The 15581-nt window shown below is 37.7% G+C and overlaps 1 protein-coding gene across 2 annotated transcripts in view; it reads left to right on the forward strand.

Annotated features, from left to right (window-relative positions):
- The first annotated feature begins 2629 nt into the window (after positions 1–2629).
- Positions 2630–15581, forward strand: part of LOC138713039 (uncharacterized) — a 55075-nt gene continuing 42123 nt past the window's right edge. Inside the window, exon 1 of one of the 2 annotated variants that reach the window (XM_069844749.1) lies at positions 2630–2750. In XM_069844749.1, coding sequence (XP_069700850.1) covers positions 2727–2750 — 24 coding nt within the window. In that variant the 5' untranslated portion in view covers positions 2630–2726. Of the gene's footprint in view, positions 2751–3854; positions 4013–15581 lie in introns of those variants that run through there. The other variant, XM_069844750.1, reaches the window with a different exon arrangement.

Genomic DNA, 15581 nt, shown 5'->3' on the forward strand with positions numbered 1-15581 from the left:
GAATCCTATCTTCTAACACAAAAATTAAATCTGCATTCACTCTCATCCATGAGAAAGCATTCTGGGGACCAGTTGAAAATACTGCCAGGATCAAACAAGAGACAGTTCTACCGAAGATCACGTGGAGGACATTCTGATGAAGTATGAAGTGTTAGTGCTATTCAGTGTGTTTGAGAATGAAGTGACATCTTTTGTTGATGGGGCACAGGTAATTGAAGTTTTTGAACTCTTCAACAAGTCTTTCTAGGAGAAGAAAAATACTATGGCATGTCTTACTAATCTGATGAAACCATTGTTGATGATTTAAACAGACTTAGATCTAATGAAAATTTCAGTCTGTTTTCAAATATTGCAATGAGAAGATTAAGGATCATGGTTAACACGTCCAAGGCAAAAATACAGAACAGCCTGACTCAATCATCTGAAGAATACTATCAACAACAATACTTTGTGTGGGACTTAAACTGATTTTTCAATCAACATGGTATAAAGAAACGAATTCTTGTAGAAAATATCTTGATAAAAAGGGAAAATTTTAATGTGTTAGTACTTTATCCTCAAATAAACACATAATTAAGAGTGGAAATACAGATGTTCCAGCAAAAGAACAAACATTGCAGTCAATGATGAGAGTCAGGTGTCCATCTTGTCTGCTTTTACTGATATGCCGATCATCCACCTGTGAGGCAGAAAGGTGGTCAGCGTACTACACAGACTCATGACTTGCCTGCAGTCGACTATTACTCAAAACATTCACAAGTACTGGATGAGATTGGCAGCAAGAAGGTTGCAACATTTTTGTTTCCAAGAATGACACAAGGAAGTGTTTGGGATTGAAAACAGTATTTTTTTCTTTTACCATTACACAGGGCAATGTTAACAACACCGTAATGAATTCAATCCGATAATTGATAACTCAGAGCTTAGATCGACAATCAAACGGTTTTGATAATTCTATCACCATATATGGAGCAAACGGTGAACATTGGAAGAAATGTGATGTTAAAATTACTGAGAGGTGGACTGAAGCATTACAAATTGTGAAGGACAAAGAGATTAGTTTCACAAACATAATTCACATTGTAAATTTTGTGTTAGGAATACCTGGCATCAATGCATCATCGGAAAGAGTGTTTTCATTGATGAATTCAATTTGGTCTGACGAAAGGAATCAGTTTTCAGTTAAAACCAGAATGGCCATTTAATCACAAAATGTCACTTCAAAAACAAGTCTTGCATGAACTTTATAGTTTTCTGAAGAAAAGGCCAACACTTGTAGAGCAAATTCACTGATCAAAGAAATATGATGCAGATTGTACGGTTGATGTTCATGGAGAATATTAAAATAGATAATATAAGGCAAAACATTTTGTTATAAAACAAGTTTAGAATACAGTGACATGGATATGATGTAAGGTCCAATTAACCTGAAGTATTTTTAAACAGATAAGTTAACCTAATTAATCCAGACTAGTTGCAATATAAAAAATTGTCAACAATGACAACCCAAGTATCCATGCTACTCTATTACATACTTGCATGTCCACACCTGTGGAGTAACAGCACGTCTAGCCGCAAAACCAGGTGGCCTGGGTTTGATTCCCGGTCAGGGCAAGTTACCTGGTTGAGGTTTTTCAGGGGTTTTCCTTCAACCCAATATGAGCAAATGCTGGGTAACTTTTGGTGTTGGACCCTGGACTCATTTCACCGGCATTATCTTCATCTCATTCAGACGCTAATTAATAACCTAAGATGTTGATAAAGCGTTGTAAAATAACCTAAAATAAAAAATATATACTTGCATAATTATTATAGCCTAGTTATTGTAAACAGTGTAGTATTTAATATTTTAAAATAACTCCCGGTTTTTTATTTGGAAATTTGGTTACCCTATCCCAGGTATGCAAAATTGTGCTACAATTGTGGCAGAACGTCACAAGCCAGAACACGTAAATCATCCCCCCTTCAACCCTCGCGTAATTGTGGGGTATGGGAGAAGAGATATGTAGGGTATTCAGTGTGCTTGCCGAACGCCACATATACGTTATTGAAGGGTCCGGCTTTGTGGACAGGGGAACAAACTCTTTCCCTCTGTTCCTAGTTCTGCGTCCCTGCCCTATCCCTATACCAAGACCGAATAGAAGCAGAGTTGTTACAGTCTGTTGGTACAATTAAACGTGTCGCATTAAAGAAAGTGGGAAACTGCTCTTAATTGCAGAACATTGTGGCCAGGTACCAATATTTTTCTATGGACCATAAAATTGTGTATTAAGACGAATTGACGCAGCTAAAGACATTCGAAAGGAATTAGCCGATTTGGCGGGATTTCCCGATATTTGAATGTTTTATTGTAGAGTTCCCGCTTCGTGATGTGCAGTTCCATTTTCCCTCCTGTAGTACTTAATGTCTATTTTCGTTTTAATTTTACTTGTGAACTATTTTCTGTCCAAGTTTTCCGTCGTTATTAAATGAAACAATTTACAGTATTTTTTCACACACTCTTTGCGTAAGACTCTCCCGGAGTTCATAATTTTATCATCGTGATCGGTAATCGATTACTCATAAGGTCGAATCCAATCGAGAAGTGTTCTCATCAATTGAGTTGTGCTTGATTTGAATTGATTTAATGCAGCAACAAGGGCTCTTTAGGTTAGATCGTTAGAACCTCAAGTTTGTTTCCAACTTGACTGTAAAGAATTTTCTACATAATATCAATCTTCAGAGAAATGTGGCCAGCAATTGAATTTCTGGTAAGTACTAAATTGGTGTTTTCTGTTGTAATAACTGCCAAGAAAAGTTATTTTATACCTAAAATTATAAACAGTCTTTATAGCTAATTAAAATCGTGCACAAGATGGCACATTTTACCAGTGCCGTATGCCAACTAAATTGTCATGACTACGTACTGAAAATGGTAGATCCCTTTATAGATAATGGTTCAAAACCGTATACCAAACTATCAGTTTCAACTAAATTTGTTAAATAGTAACTATATACACAAGACGAATGCAGACATAACCTGTATAAACAGACTACAATGTCTTTGGTTTCAACAAGAACCAACATGTTTACTATGTAAGTTTATTTAACATTTACTGATTTGTGTAAACATGTAGGTTACAAATACAAACAACTATTTTCACAGACAGTAGAATTCGGTGAACTGCTATAAATAAATCACTTCACATAATTATTTCGACTGCAGGCCGATGGGATGATTTGTCGCAAGTGTCCATTTTATCAGTTTAATAGCCCGCGACCAAATCTTCGTGTTCACAACCATCCCATAGTCGCATATGAACACGAGTTCGTCAAATACCGCTGTAGCCTGTCATAAATTTTAACACGATTCCAGACAACGCCAAGAATCAGTGTGGTTTATAAAAATGCGTAAAAATGTATCTGTAAATTCTGTGGTGCAAGGTGTGACAAGTACCACGTCCTGCAGTGACCGAACTCAGCACCGAAGACTAACAAACAACCTATCTATGCACACTTGTGCGCATTTCTTCTTTATTAAAAAAAAAATGCGTAATTGAGGTTATATGATGTCCGCTCAATGCAGAATTACGGTTGGCAGGTTCTCAGACTGAAAATAAGGGAGATTCTGGAAATTATCACCATTTGCAGGATATAACTTGATATATTTTTTATGCGCGCAACAGGTTACATCGAAATGAAAGTACACAAAGTGCGGTAGACATTCACTAAGTAGAACTAGGGCATCGAGGTAACGACGGCATTGGTTCCCAGGCCATAAAACAGCATCGACGTCAGGACCTCTTGTAAGCATGAGCCGCTGTACTGCTCTCTGAATACGCATGGAGAGGATGTATGTTATCTCTTCAACGCTGACGCTCTTTGGACAGGTGTCTTTGACCTGTATTCCGAAACTAAATTTTGATTCAGTTGTGTTTCGACCTCAGAGCGGAGAGTTGTGCAGGGGATCATGCGCAGTCGACAGTGACACGGCGAGGTATCCAGTCAGACAATGATCGAGCATCTTGCAAGAGTGAGTACTGAAGCACAATCAGTTGTACTGTGATTTGCAACGCATCGCTTCTAATAAAGAAGCTGATGTTCAGTTCTTAAATGACGTAAGCGGGCCAATGTCAGGTTGACTAAAGATCAGGTTTCGAACTAACGAGTTTTTTTTTATAGTGTCGTGGACTGGCTGTTATCGCGTGATTAGCCTACTGCATTTAGAATCTTCGTAGAAGTGAACTTTTTTCATGCAATTCCACAAGATTGATGACATCACTGCATATCGTGGGTTTCCACGTGTGCATTTTGGAATGCAAGTAATTTTCTAATAGTAGTGCTTTGTCGGTAGCATTCGTGACTGGAACATCAACATCATATTAATGTCAATCATTTATTTATGGTGTAATCTTCTATCATTCTTTATTTTCATCATTTTTGTTGTACCTTAATTCAGAATCGTCGAATGTTAAGAAAAAGGCAACTTAAGCTGCATGTACACGGTTCAATTTTCCGCAGCCAATCTGGGAAGAATACTGAAAGAATCACGTTTAAAACGCGCGTTCAATTAAGATGCGTGAAGATTTCGTGTGTGCATGGTGCGCCGTTTGAACGTCATCTTCACTGCGTGTATATATATATAAATTAATGTTAAGTATCAATCTTGCTTGAATGCTTAGAGTTGAAAGAAAACTTGAACCGTGTAGATGCATCTTTAACGCATGAATTTATTGCATGTATGAAGTTCAAAGTGCTATTCGATAGATCGCGCGTTTGTTTAACATTTGAATAGCCCTCGTTTCAAAGCATTTCACTATGAAAATATTACACTTCACGATCTCTAAGTGTTAATACAGTGCAACGCGATATAATTCACACGTTATACACATAGCCCACCTATCTGGAGCATGCTTTCTTTCAGGGCGTACGTTACGAAATAGTCGAATGTTCGAATCCGTCATTTTAAATTTACTAAATACGAAGGACAAACAAATTATCAAACTTTTAATAGTCATAATCTTATTATTAGCGCTGTTTATGGATACGATAGACGTGTTGCTCGAGCGGAATGTCCCGTTATACGAAGTGCATCCGTAATCTGTATGCCTGTTTTCATAAGAATTACAACAGCCTCGTGAGCAGCGGCTGTGAACCTAGATTCGATTCGAACCTAGAAACTGGTGTATAATAAAATAGGCTAGTTTTAAAAAGTGTTTCATTATCAGTGGCGGCTCGTCACATTAAATCATGGTGAGGATATTCTTTACAGATTGACGATGATGATGATGATCGGAAGATTGGGATTCGATCCTAGGGGCGTGACTTGAGTTTTAGTGGATTTCCAAGTCTCTCCAGGCAAGTGGACGAATAGTTCCAATTGAAAGGGCCACGATCCGCGTCCTTCCTAATTCAAACGCTAATTAATCGCTTCTCAGTTACCACTGAAGGAAAACCGTACCTTATGGTGTGATGAATCACATCAGTGTAGACGAAGGGGGGGGGGGTAGGGAAAACTGAACAATGTTAAAATCTTCATAAATACTAATAGACTTGTAAAAATCATAGAATTTCCATACTTATTCTAGGATACCGTAGTGCAATGAACCAGAACCCTTCTAATGCAATAGGCCTACGCAATAGTTTCAGAAGTAGGCTATCGTTTCGTTTTTGTGACCACATGCAGGCTAGACTCTAACGGTTCTTTACTGAGCTGCTCACAGCAGTTTCAACGGTAATGCGTGAAGTGTTCAAATTTGGTATTTGAAGTAATATTCTTTAGATTTGATTATAGTTTGTAACATACAGGATAACTTAAAATGCGTCTTAGTTGAAGTAGCCATTAAAACTTGCGATCAACCCAACAGTACCAGTAGCATATGTGTAATTAGGTCTACACAGTGTACTCCCCATTTCAGTTTGGTTGATAGACGTTTCCCCTCTGCTGGGTAACTTTCGGTGCTGGACCCCGGACTCATTTCACCGGCATTATCACCTTCATTTCATTCAGACGCTAAATAACCTAGATGTTGATACAGCGTCGTAAAATAATCCAATAAAATAAAAAAAACCGTTTCCCCTCCACCCACACTCTCCAACGTTACTGTCCATCTCACAACGTTGGAGTGACAAATTTTATTATAGAAAATTAGCCAGTGATCTACAGAATGTTTGGAAAGTACACAAGTGTTTATATCAATTGACACGTTAAAAAGCGAAAATTAATGATCATTACACCGCTAGTTGTACACTACAACATGCAGAATGGAACAGTCTGCGCCATGTCGCTCCTCCTGATTTCTTAATACAAACCAGCATTCCTCATTTTAATCAGTTGAAAATATTGTTACTACGCCACAAAAATATACAGAAACAAGTAATTGTCAAGTATATGTGTGGCTGTATTATAATTCCCATATGTACTTCATTTTATATTTTATTTACTTATTCTTACAACTTGGAGGGTGCAGATATAAGAGGTAACAACAAAGTAATATTTTGAAATCTCCTTCACGAATGCTAACATTCAAAGAAATTGCATCGACTATTCCTCTACCTCTACAGCCTGTAAAATCCCTGCATTGACGACCTTGAAGAGTAATTTGGATTTCATAGAACATAATTTTCCTATTGTACCTAAAACAATTAAACCTCTTGAAATGCCTGAAGTTCTAAAATTAATTGAGGAGATGACGAAAGTAATTCATCAAGCATGCTCTACACCAGCTAGTAATCGTGTTAAACAGAGATTAAACTCAGTTTTGTGTAAAAACAGTGGAGATGCGATATTCTGTAACATAAAAGACATGCTAGCAGGGAAGAAGTCTACACACTGCTGCGGTAGCGAAGATAGATTTCAATAACTTAGGCCTAGTGTTTTGCACCAATTACATCACGTGATGTAGCGCGGAACTTCTCCCAATATAAACTTTGTCTTGCCAACTACCGAAGAAAATTTAGTTTCGAGACCTTGAGAATGTGTGTTGTAGTACATTGTAACAGTTCAAATAGTATTCTAGAAGAGAAAGCTGGAAAATAAACAAGTTGAACAGAACATAAATTCTCATTACATTGTATTGTAAATATATTGTATATATTGTGAATATATTGGATAATTTATATTGCATGTATTGTGGGGATATCATGTATTGCACATGTGCTTATGAAAGAAGTCGAAAGGAAGTGCATATTTATTTATTTTGAAAATTTCGCATTATAGGTTTTTTATTTTAATCTACCGGTACGTAAAGATTAATTTTTTGGTCCTACAGAATTTTTCTCCTTTAACATTCATTTTATTTCAATGTTTGATAAATTAGTTGTCTTTCTTTGGAACGTCACTGTACGGCACCAGCAGACTGGACTGGACTTGGTTTCATGTATACCTTATTTTATTTCAAGGAGTGCAGTTCGGTGGCTTATTTGAACACCGAACTGCACTCCTTGAAATAAAATAAAGGTGACAAAGCTGCCTAAACTTATTCTATCGGGCCCAAAATCTCTATGTCTGATTATCAGACAGTGCACCACACATGCTTCTGCTGGCAGACGACTGGCTGCGGTTGCACCTCAGCTTTTACAGTCTACCTGTATTGCATCTTTGTGCTGAGAGCGACATAGTGACTCAATCTTTCATTTTTAAGCATTGTTTTGTTATTACTGCAATGTGTACATGTATAAGTGATCAAATGACATTTCAATACTGCATTTGATTTAAGTTTACAGGTATAAAAAATCCTTTTATTCATAGAATTCTTAAGAATAATTAAAAGATAGATAAGATATTTAGAATATATGTGTTCCATTATGTATGTTAAACACAAATGAAAATAAAGCATAATTGACAAAAAAAAAAAGCATAATGGGGCTGCTCTAGTCCTAATCATTACAGTTCTGATTATAAACTTACGATATTATGTGTAATTGACTTTTAACGCGCAAAGCAATATGTAGGCCTACATAAATTTAATGAAATATATACATTGAATTGAAAATACGAAAAAACTGGAAGATGGATGGATGGGTGGGTGAGTGAGTGGGTGGGTGGGTGGGTGGGTGAATAGATATCCAGCGATTAATTGTAGTTTCTCTTCTTAAATTATTCGTGCCGTTTGCTTTCTTATTTTGAATTTTTAGTGCCTGTCAGCACAAACTCTAATGATAACTATATTGCAGATTTTTACTACTACTACTACTACTGCTGCTGCTGCTGCTGCTGCTGCTCATTGAAACACAAATAGACATTAATTCATTCCACATTTACCGTCGCATTCTGGTTTATAGCCCAGCTGCTACGTGGTGTGCGCGATCTCACCGTTCGAATCTCGGCCAGTCCATTCAGGGAATTTTTTGCGTAGTTCACAGCAATGGCCTCGGGATGAAGCTCTTAGTTAACGGTACAACGGAGGGTCCTCTCGCCAAGATTTTTGGGTTTGGCATGCCTGGAAGACGATCCTTTCCTTGGCAGTGGAAGGAACCGATGTTACTCGATGCAACATTGAGGAATTCAAGCGTGCGTCGTACAACGTGTGGTGCACAGACAGAGGATGGAATACTAATCTGGGGAGAACGAGAGATGGTGTGGGTCCACAGGAAGCATTCTGGAAGAAAATTATCTATTTTAAAATGCTACAAATCTCCGTGACCTGTACAGAACTCCTACTGTAGCAGCAGGGGAAATGTCCCTTGCAGATAATAAAGTGACAACGGACGAATTTGCTGCTGTGATCGTGTGTTGCGGCCAACCTAATCAGCAGTTCACGTCAGCATTACCCAGAAGGCACCGAGGCTGAATAGTATCATTATTTCTATCAAGCCACCTTAAAATTGTTCAATGCGCTGGTAAGAACTTGAAGCTCAATTTTTTTTAACAAAATCGAACCGCTCTATTTCTTTATGCTCAAACTTCGTTTGTCGGTCTTTATCACTAACTCATTTGACGTACTGAACGTTAAGCAGTACACGAACAAGGTTGTAAAACAACGGACTGTCCAATTTCGCACTATTAGTGGTTAAGATAATAAATTTATTCAAATGCTCAATCATATGATTTATCAATTTGCAAATTCATTATTTGCTAATACATCTTGAAAAAGATATTCATGAACGTTTTCGCCTGTACGGCATCATCAGATGTTCAAAAGTTTGACAAAATCTAAACGTAAGCCCATTAAGTTGTACACAGTAATATGCATAACAGTGGTTGAATGATCAATCATGGGTTTTATGTAATGAAAAACTTATAATGGAAAAGGGTTAAATTTAAATTCAAATTTATTTACAATTTACATTTGAATTGAATACATATGAATAGATACCCGAAATGAGCATAATGCTCGGGTCTAATTTGTTTTGCCGAAAAATTAAATGAAAATTAATAAAATGTGAATATTAATAAATAGCTATAACTCGTGTTACATTTTTTGTTAGATGTCACTTATTGTATTAATAAAATTGTTAAAATTGATGAGAATATAAAATATGTATTTATGTCTATTTAAGACAGATCACTTGGTGTTATGCAAACTATTACTGATGAAGTTAAATGGTATGCGTTATATGCAATACATTTGTAGAATCTTCTATAGTGACTGTTCATAAAATCCTTGAATTCTGTAACATATATATGTATTTTTAAATAAATTTATGATTAATCAAATATGTTGATGTAATTGACAATTTGTGTTGTACTATAATGATTCTTAAAAACTGTACTGTGTACAACTTAATGGACTTATGTTTAGATTTTGCCAAACTTTTGAACATCTGATGATGTCGTACAGGCGAAAACGTTCATGAATATCTTTTTCAAGATGTAGTTTATTAGCAAATAATAAATTTGCAAATTGATAAATCATATGATTGAGCATTTGAATAAATTTATTATCTTGAATAGATTTATCTGAAAATCAAAAACGAATCGTAAAATATTAGTGGTTAGATTGAATTAAGCCGAATGCTTGGGGAACATTACCCTAGAAGACATGAAGTTTTCAAATGTTATTTTTAAGGCATTGCTGAACATTACCTTAACAAAGCAGTAACCAACAACATAAATAAGTAAACAGCGCTTCTGCAATAAAATTGATAACTTGACTGAAAATGGTGGTAGTTGTAAACACAAAATACATTTCAAAATTCACCGACATGCAGTCAAACCTGTATTTAAAATATTCAATAAGACATATTAAAGAAATATGGACGTTTAGTTTCAGAGCTCAAATATTTCGATTATAATGTATTATATTAACACTGTATTTAACTATGCATCACAAATAAAAAAAATGTATTCCTACTGGTGTCAGGAATTTCACAACATTATTCAGTGGTAATCAGGCACTGCTACACATTCTGAAATAATGAAAATTACTATCTTAATGTATTTCTATTTTTTCTTCTTCTTTCATCATTGATTAACTATTAAGTTAATAAATAACGACTTCACTGTGCTAACGTTGTAATATTGATGTTATTGTACCTGACTGACTATTTTCGATGATCGATTCTCCTTGCTTGTGAATGTATAAAAAAAGAAGCCTTTGTACAGACACAGAGGAACACAAACCCAACAGTAAAGACCACCTTGAAAAGTTCAGCAGGGTAACAGCACCATAGAAACAGAACTGGAAATACCCACAAATACTCGGAATATAATTTTATGCGTGAATACGTATCTGCATGCCTAAAAGATCGTATTTTAATAATTTAATTACGTCATAGTTTCATTTGATATTTTATTAGGTTGCCATGACTGAAATATCTATTGCTGTCATGACTTCGGCTTCTTTGACGAATAGCTTTGTTTACACAACATGTACTTTCCACATACGTGGGTCGTTTCGCAGCCACGTGAAGACATTGTTGTCTGAATACACCGTTCAGTTCAGCACTAGGAACTCGATGTTCACTCCTTTCGGTGTTACCACCTGTGAAACAAAAAATAGTGGAATTATTGTTGTAGACTACATACAAAGGTTTAATCACATTTTAACACTAGATACTCTCCATGCTCTTCTATGGCATATAAACGGAACTTTTATGAAACATAAATTCTTGATTTTATCGAAAACGTAACGTGATAGGAAAAAACTGATTGCACCGTTGAACTCAGCGCGAAAAAATCAGTTTAAGAACACGCATTCATCCCGAAACATCATTGCTGCTGCAGGACAGTGTAATATAAGACTCGCTGGGTTTGGGATGCCCAAAAGCTAATTTCTAATTATCCAGTATGCAGTGTTGTGTACTATACGGAACTGTTACTCAATGAGTATGTAACTAATACAGTATAACTTTCGCAGTGATCACATCGTGAGGTTATTTTCAGGTATGTTTTGTCTCCCGTGTGCGGTGTGGGAGGATATCGAAGTTTCGCCAGATTTTCGGTATAAGCAGTAACACCGATTACCTCTTACGAGCAGTCCTTGATAAGCGAATAATGTTGAGCTAGACACTGCGCTATTTTAAACGCTTGAATAAGCTCGAAGGACAAAGAGCAAAAATATCCTCGGCATGGCTTCGGTAAATCTGGGAAATCCGTGTCGTTTGCCTTTGAAAGCGTAATTAGATAAAACAGCTACTACTACCCCTGTAACTACTACTAATTTTCCCTTCCTTTCAAGACCGTTTGTCATTTTTTAATATCTTGTGGAAATAGAACTGTTGATGCTGTCGTCATATTTCTACCTAAAGGAAATGTTTCGTTCTGTTGTTACAACGTGCTTGTGAAGGTGCGGTCCGCGGACAGTAACATCGCCGCCCAAGTCAACGACCTCGCCTGCGAGACAGAAGGTGAATGCCAAGGGCATGGCCAATTTATGTTAAGCGAAAGTGACCGTCGTTTTTCCAGCGCCTGTGAATGTTCATTGCGTCTATTACAAGTTGGTTGTAATTCCTCTTCATTCTGGTTTAATATCACTTCCGTTTACAATTTTATTGTGACCACTACGAACATACTGATACAGTTGATAAGTTCCGACTTTCCCAAATCCGACTGAGACATTCAGAAGGCGAGACATGTCTTGGCGAGGCTTCTGGTAGGATAAAACACGATTCCTGTAGTAGTGGCTTGAACAACGCTATTTCTTGGCATGTTATTATTTTGCTTAATAACACAATCATTTCATGTGATCCGCTCGGTACTTTACGGTTTCTTTCTTTTTTTATTGGGTTATTTTAAGACGCTTTATCAACATCTAGGTTATTTAGCGTTTGAATGAAATGAACGTGAAATGAGTCCGGGGTCCAGCACCGAAAGTTACCCAGCATTTCTTCGTATTGGGTTGAGGGAAAACCCTGGAAAAAACCTCAACCAGGTAACTTGCCCCGACCGGGATTCGAACCCGGGCCACCTGGTTTCGCACAGGTGTGGACACGGTTTCTTTCAATCTTGTTCATGACATGTTACAACAAGCCAGAGGCTTCTGCCAGTATCTTGTTCTTCACATCCTGAATACAGTGTGCTCTGGTTCGAAACAGCCTTTCTTTGAGATATTCACACAGAAAACAAATCTCCATCGTCACACCAACGCGGGTGTAGCGTAGACCAGCCTCCTATGGCGCACCCTGGGCAACGCCTCCGTCGGTAACTTGGACTACACAACTGGCTTCGTATGGGTGAGCGACTAACAGACAAGTACCCGTCATTAGAAAAACATAGTAACAGATGATTTATCATCCTGAATTCTGAAGTAACGTTGTATTGTTTTTATTCTCCACGATAAATTCTCCGCATGGCTGAAGTTAAATACTTGTAGATCAGGCTTTATCAAATCCACAGAAATTGCTTCTTCGTTACGCATTGCCCGTTCATGCAGGGCTGGACAACGTTTAATTGTTGCTGCTCTCATTTCATTTTACAGTTCTGCCAAACTCGTTAGATGCAACGTGTCCGGATAATATTGCAACAAACAATAAGATATCTTGGGGATCACTTGAAGTGCGCCATTGAAAAAAAAAAATATTGACATGCCAATGAACTGCATTCTTCATACTACACCCTGTGTTATTTTGATATTTCAAACTGACAGTCAGTTTAGAACAGCATGCTGAAATTTGTCAGAGCTCTGTTGGATCCTGGATGAGTGCGTCGCCTTTGGTTCTCGGTAGAGACTGCTTCAGGCTGGTACTGACGTGAGCTTCGATATCTGAGAGCAAAGTGTGGCCGACCACATGATCGGCAGGAACTGTACTCACAACGCATCCTATTATTATTATTATTATTATTATTATTATTATTATTATTATTATTACAGCAATATATTTTTTATAGTTTAGTTTACGTAGCGCAAAGAGTGGGGCACTCTGGGTCAAGGTCAGTTGGCAGGCCTGCACCCAATAGGGTCTGTAAGGGCGGCCTCACACCCAAAACCCAAGATTAGCTCACAACTATAGCCCCAGCCCGCTCCGAAACCCCTTAACTCTGCCAGCTAAAATAAATTATTATTATTATTATTATTATTATTATTATTATTATTATTATTATTATTATTATTATTACAGCAAAATTTTGTCCAATATTCTTTTGAGGAGATTAACTCCGTACGTAGATGAAATTATTGGGGATCATCAGTGCGGTTTTCGGCGTAATAGATCGACTATTGATCAGATTTTTTGTATTCGGCAGATAATGGAGAAAAAATGGGAGTATAAGGGTACAGTACATCAGTTATTCATAGATTTCAAAAAGGCATATGACTCGGTTAAGAGGGAAGTATTATATGATATTCTTATTGAATTTGGTATTCCCAAGAAACTAGTTCGATTAATTAAAATGTGTCTCAGTGAAACATACAGCAGAGTCCGTATAGGTCAGTTTCTATCTGATCCTTTTCCAATTCACTGCGGGCTAAAGCAGGGAGATGCACTATCACCTTTACTTTTTAACTTCGCTTTAGAATATGCCATTAGGAAAGTTCAGGATAACAGGCAGGGTTTGGAATTGAACGGGCTGCATCAGCTTCTTGTCTATGCAGATGACGTGAATATGTTAGGAGAAAATACACAAACGGTTAGGGAAAACACGGAAATTTTACTTGAAGCAAGTAAAGCGATCGGTTTGGAAGTAAATCCCGAAAAGACAAAGTATATGATTATGTCTCGTGACGGGAATATTGTACGAAATGGAAATATAAATATTGGAGATTTATCCTTCGAAGAGGTGGAAAAATTCAAATATCTTGGAGCAACAGTAACAAATGTAAATGACACTCGGGAGGAAATTAAACGCAGAATAAATATGGGAAATGCCTGTTATTATTCGGTTGAGAAGCTCTTATCATCCAGTCTCCTGTCCAAAAATCTGAAAGTTAGAATTTATAAAACAGTTATATTACCGGTTGTTCTATATGGCTGTGAAACTTGAACTCTCACTCTGAGAGAGGAACATAGGTTAAGGGTGTTTGAGAATAAGGTGCTTAGGAAAATATTTGGGGCTAAGCGGGATGAAGTTACAGGAGAATGGAGAAAGTTACACAACACAGAACTGCACGCATTGTATTCTTCACCTGACATAATTAGGAACTTGAAATCCAGACGTTTGAGATGGGCAGGGCATGTAGCACGTATGGGCGAATCCAGAAATGCATATAGAGTGTTAGTTGGGAGACCGGAGGGAAAAAGACCTTTAGGGAGGCCGAGACGTAGATGGGAGGATAATATTAAAATGGATTTGAGGGAGGTGGGGTATGATGATAGAGACTGGATTAATCTTGCACAGGATAGGGACCGCTGGCGGGCTTATGTGAGGGCGGCAATGAACCTTCGGGTTCCTTAAAAGCCATTTGTAAGTAAGTAAGTATTATTATTACAGCAATATATTTTTTATAGTTTAGTTTACGTAGCGCAAAGAGTGGGGCACTCTGGTCAAGGTCAGTTGGCAGGCCTGCACCCAATAGGGTCTGTAAGGGCGGCCTCACACCCAAAACCCAAGATTAGCTCACAACTATAGCCCCAGCCCGCTCCGAAACCCCTTAACTCTGCCAGCTAAAATAAATTATTATTATTATTATAAGATTAGCAGATAAAGCAGGAACATCGCGAGAGAGGTGAGCAATGGGAAAGAGTGATCTCCCAGATCAGTGCTCTGTTGTCTGTGACGGCGAGAGACGAGACTAATACCGTTACGAAACACGAAGTCCAACTACACAACAACTCACGATACCGGTAGTCTGCTGGGATGCCGGGTGGAATCTAATCGTGTATGCTTTAAAATGTCTGTATTAATTTTTAATCGGCGTATAATTCGTTGCATTTCTTTAAGGCCCGAGCCCGGTGAATTCCAAGCCGAGTCACCTAGGCCATTTATTCTAGTCTCCATCATTAGGCCTAATCTAAATGAAAGAGCCCCACGATGATCGATTTCTGTTAAAACTTTCGGTTTTAGCCTCCTGTGGACCAGTGACCCAGGTCATCGCGGTGAATGAACCGCCCGCACCCGTGGGGTTGGGATGTAGGACACTGGGTTCCTTACAACGAAGTTAGCTGAGTTAATTGAGTTTGGGTCGAGTAACTCACTCTTTTGTCCTAGCAGAATCAATAAGGAAGCGTGCCAGCCATTATTGTACTGTTAGATTCCTACAAGAGGGGGAAACCGGTAATTCGCA

Source organism: Periplaneta americana, chromosome 14 (assembly GCF_040183065.1).
Source record: "Periplaneta americana isolate PAMFEO1 chromosome 14, P.americana_PAMFEO1_priV1, whole genome shotgun sequence".
Taxonomy (NCBI): Eukaryota; Metazoa; Arthropoda; class Insecta; order Blattodea; family Blattidae; genus Periplaneta; species Periplaneta americana.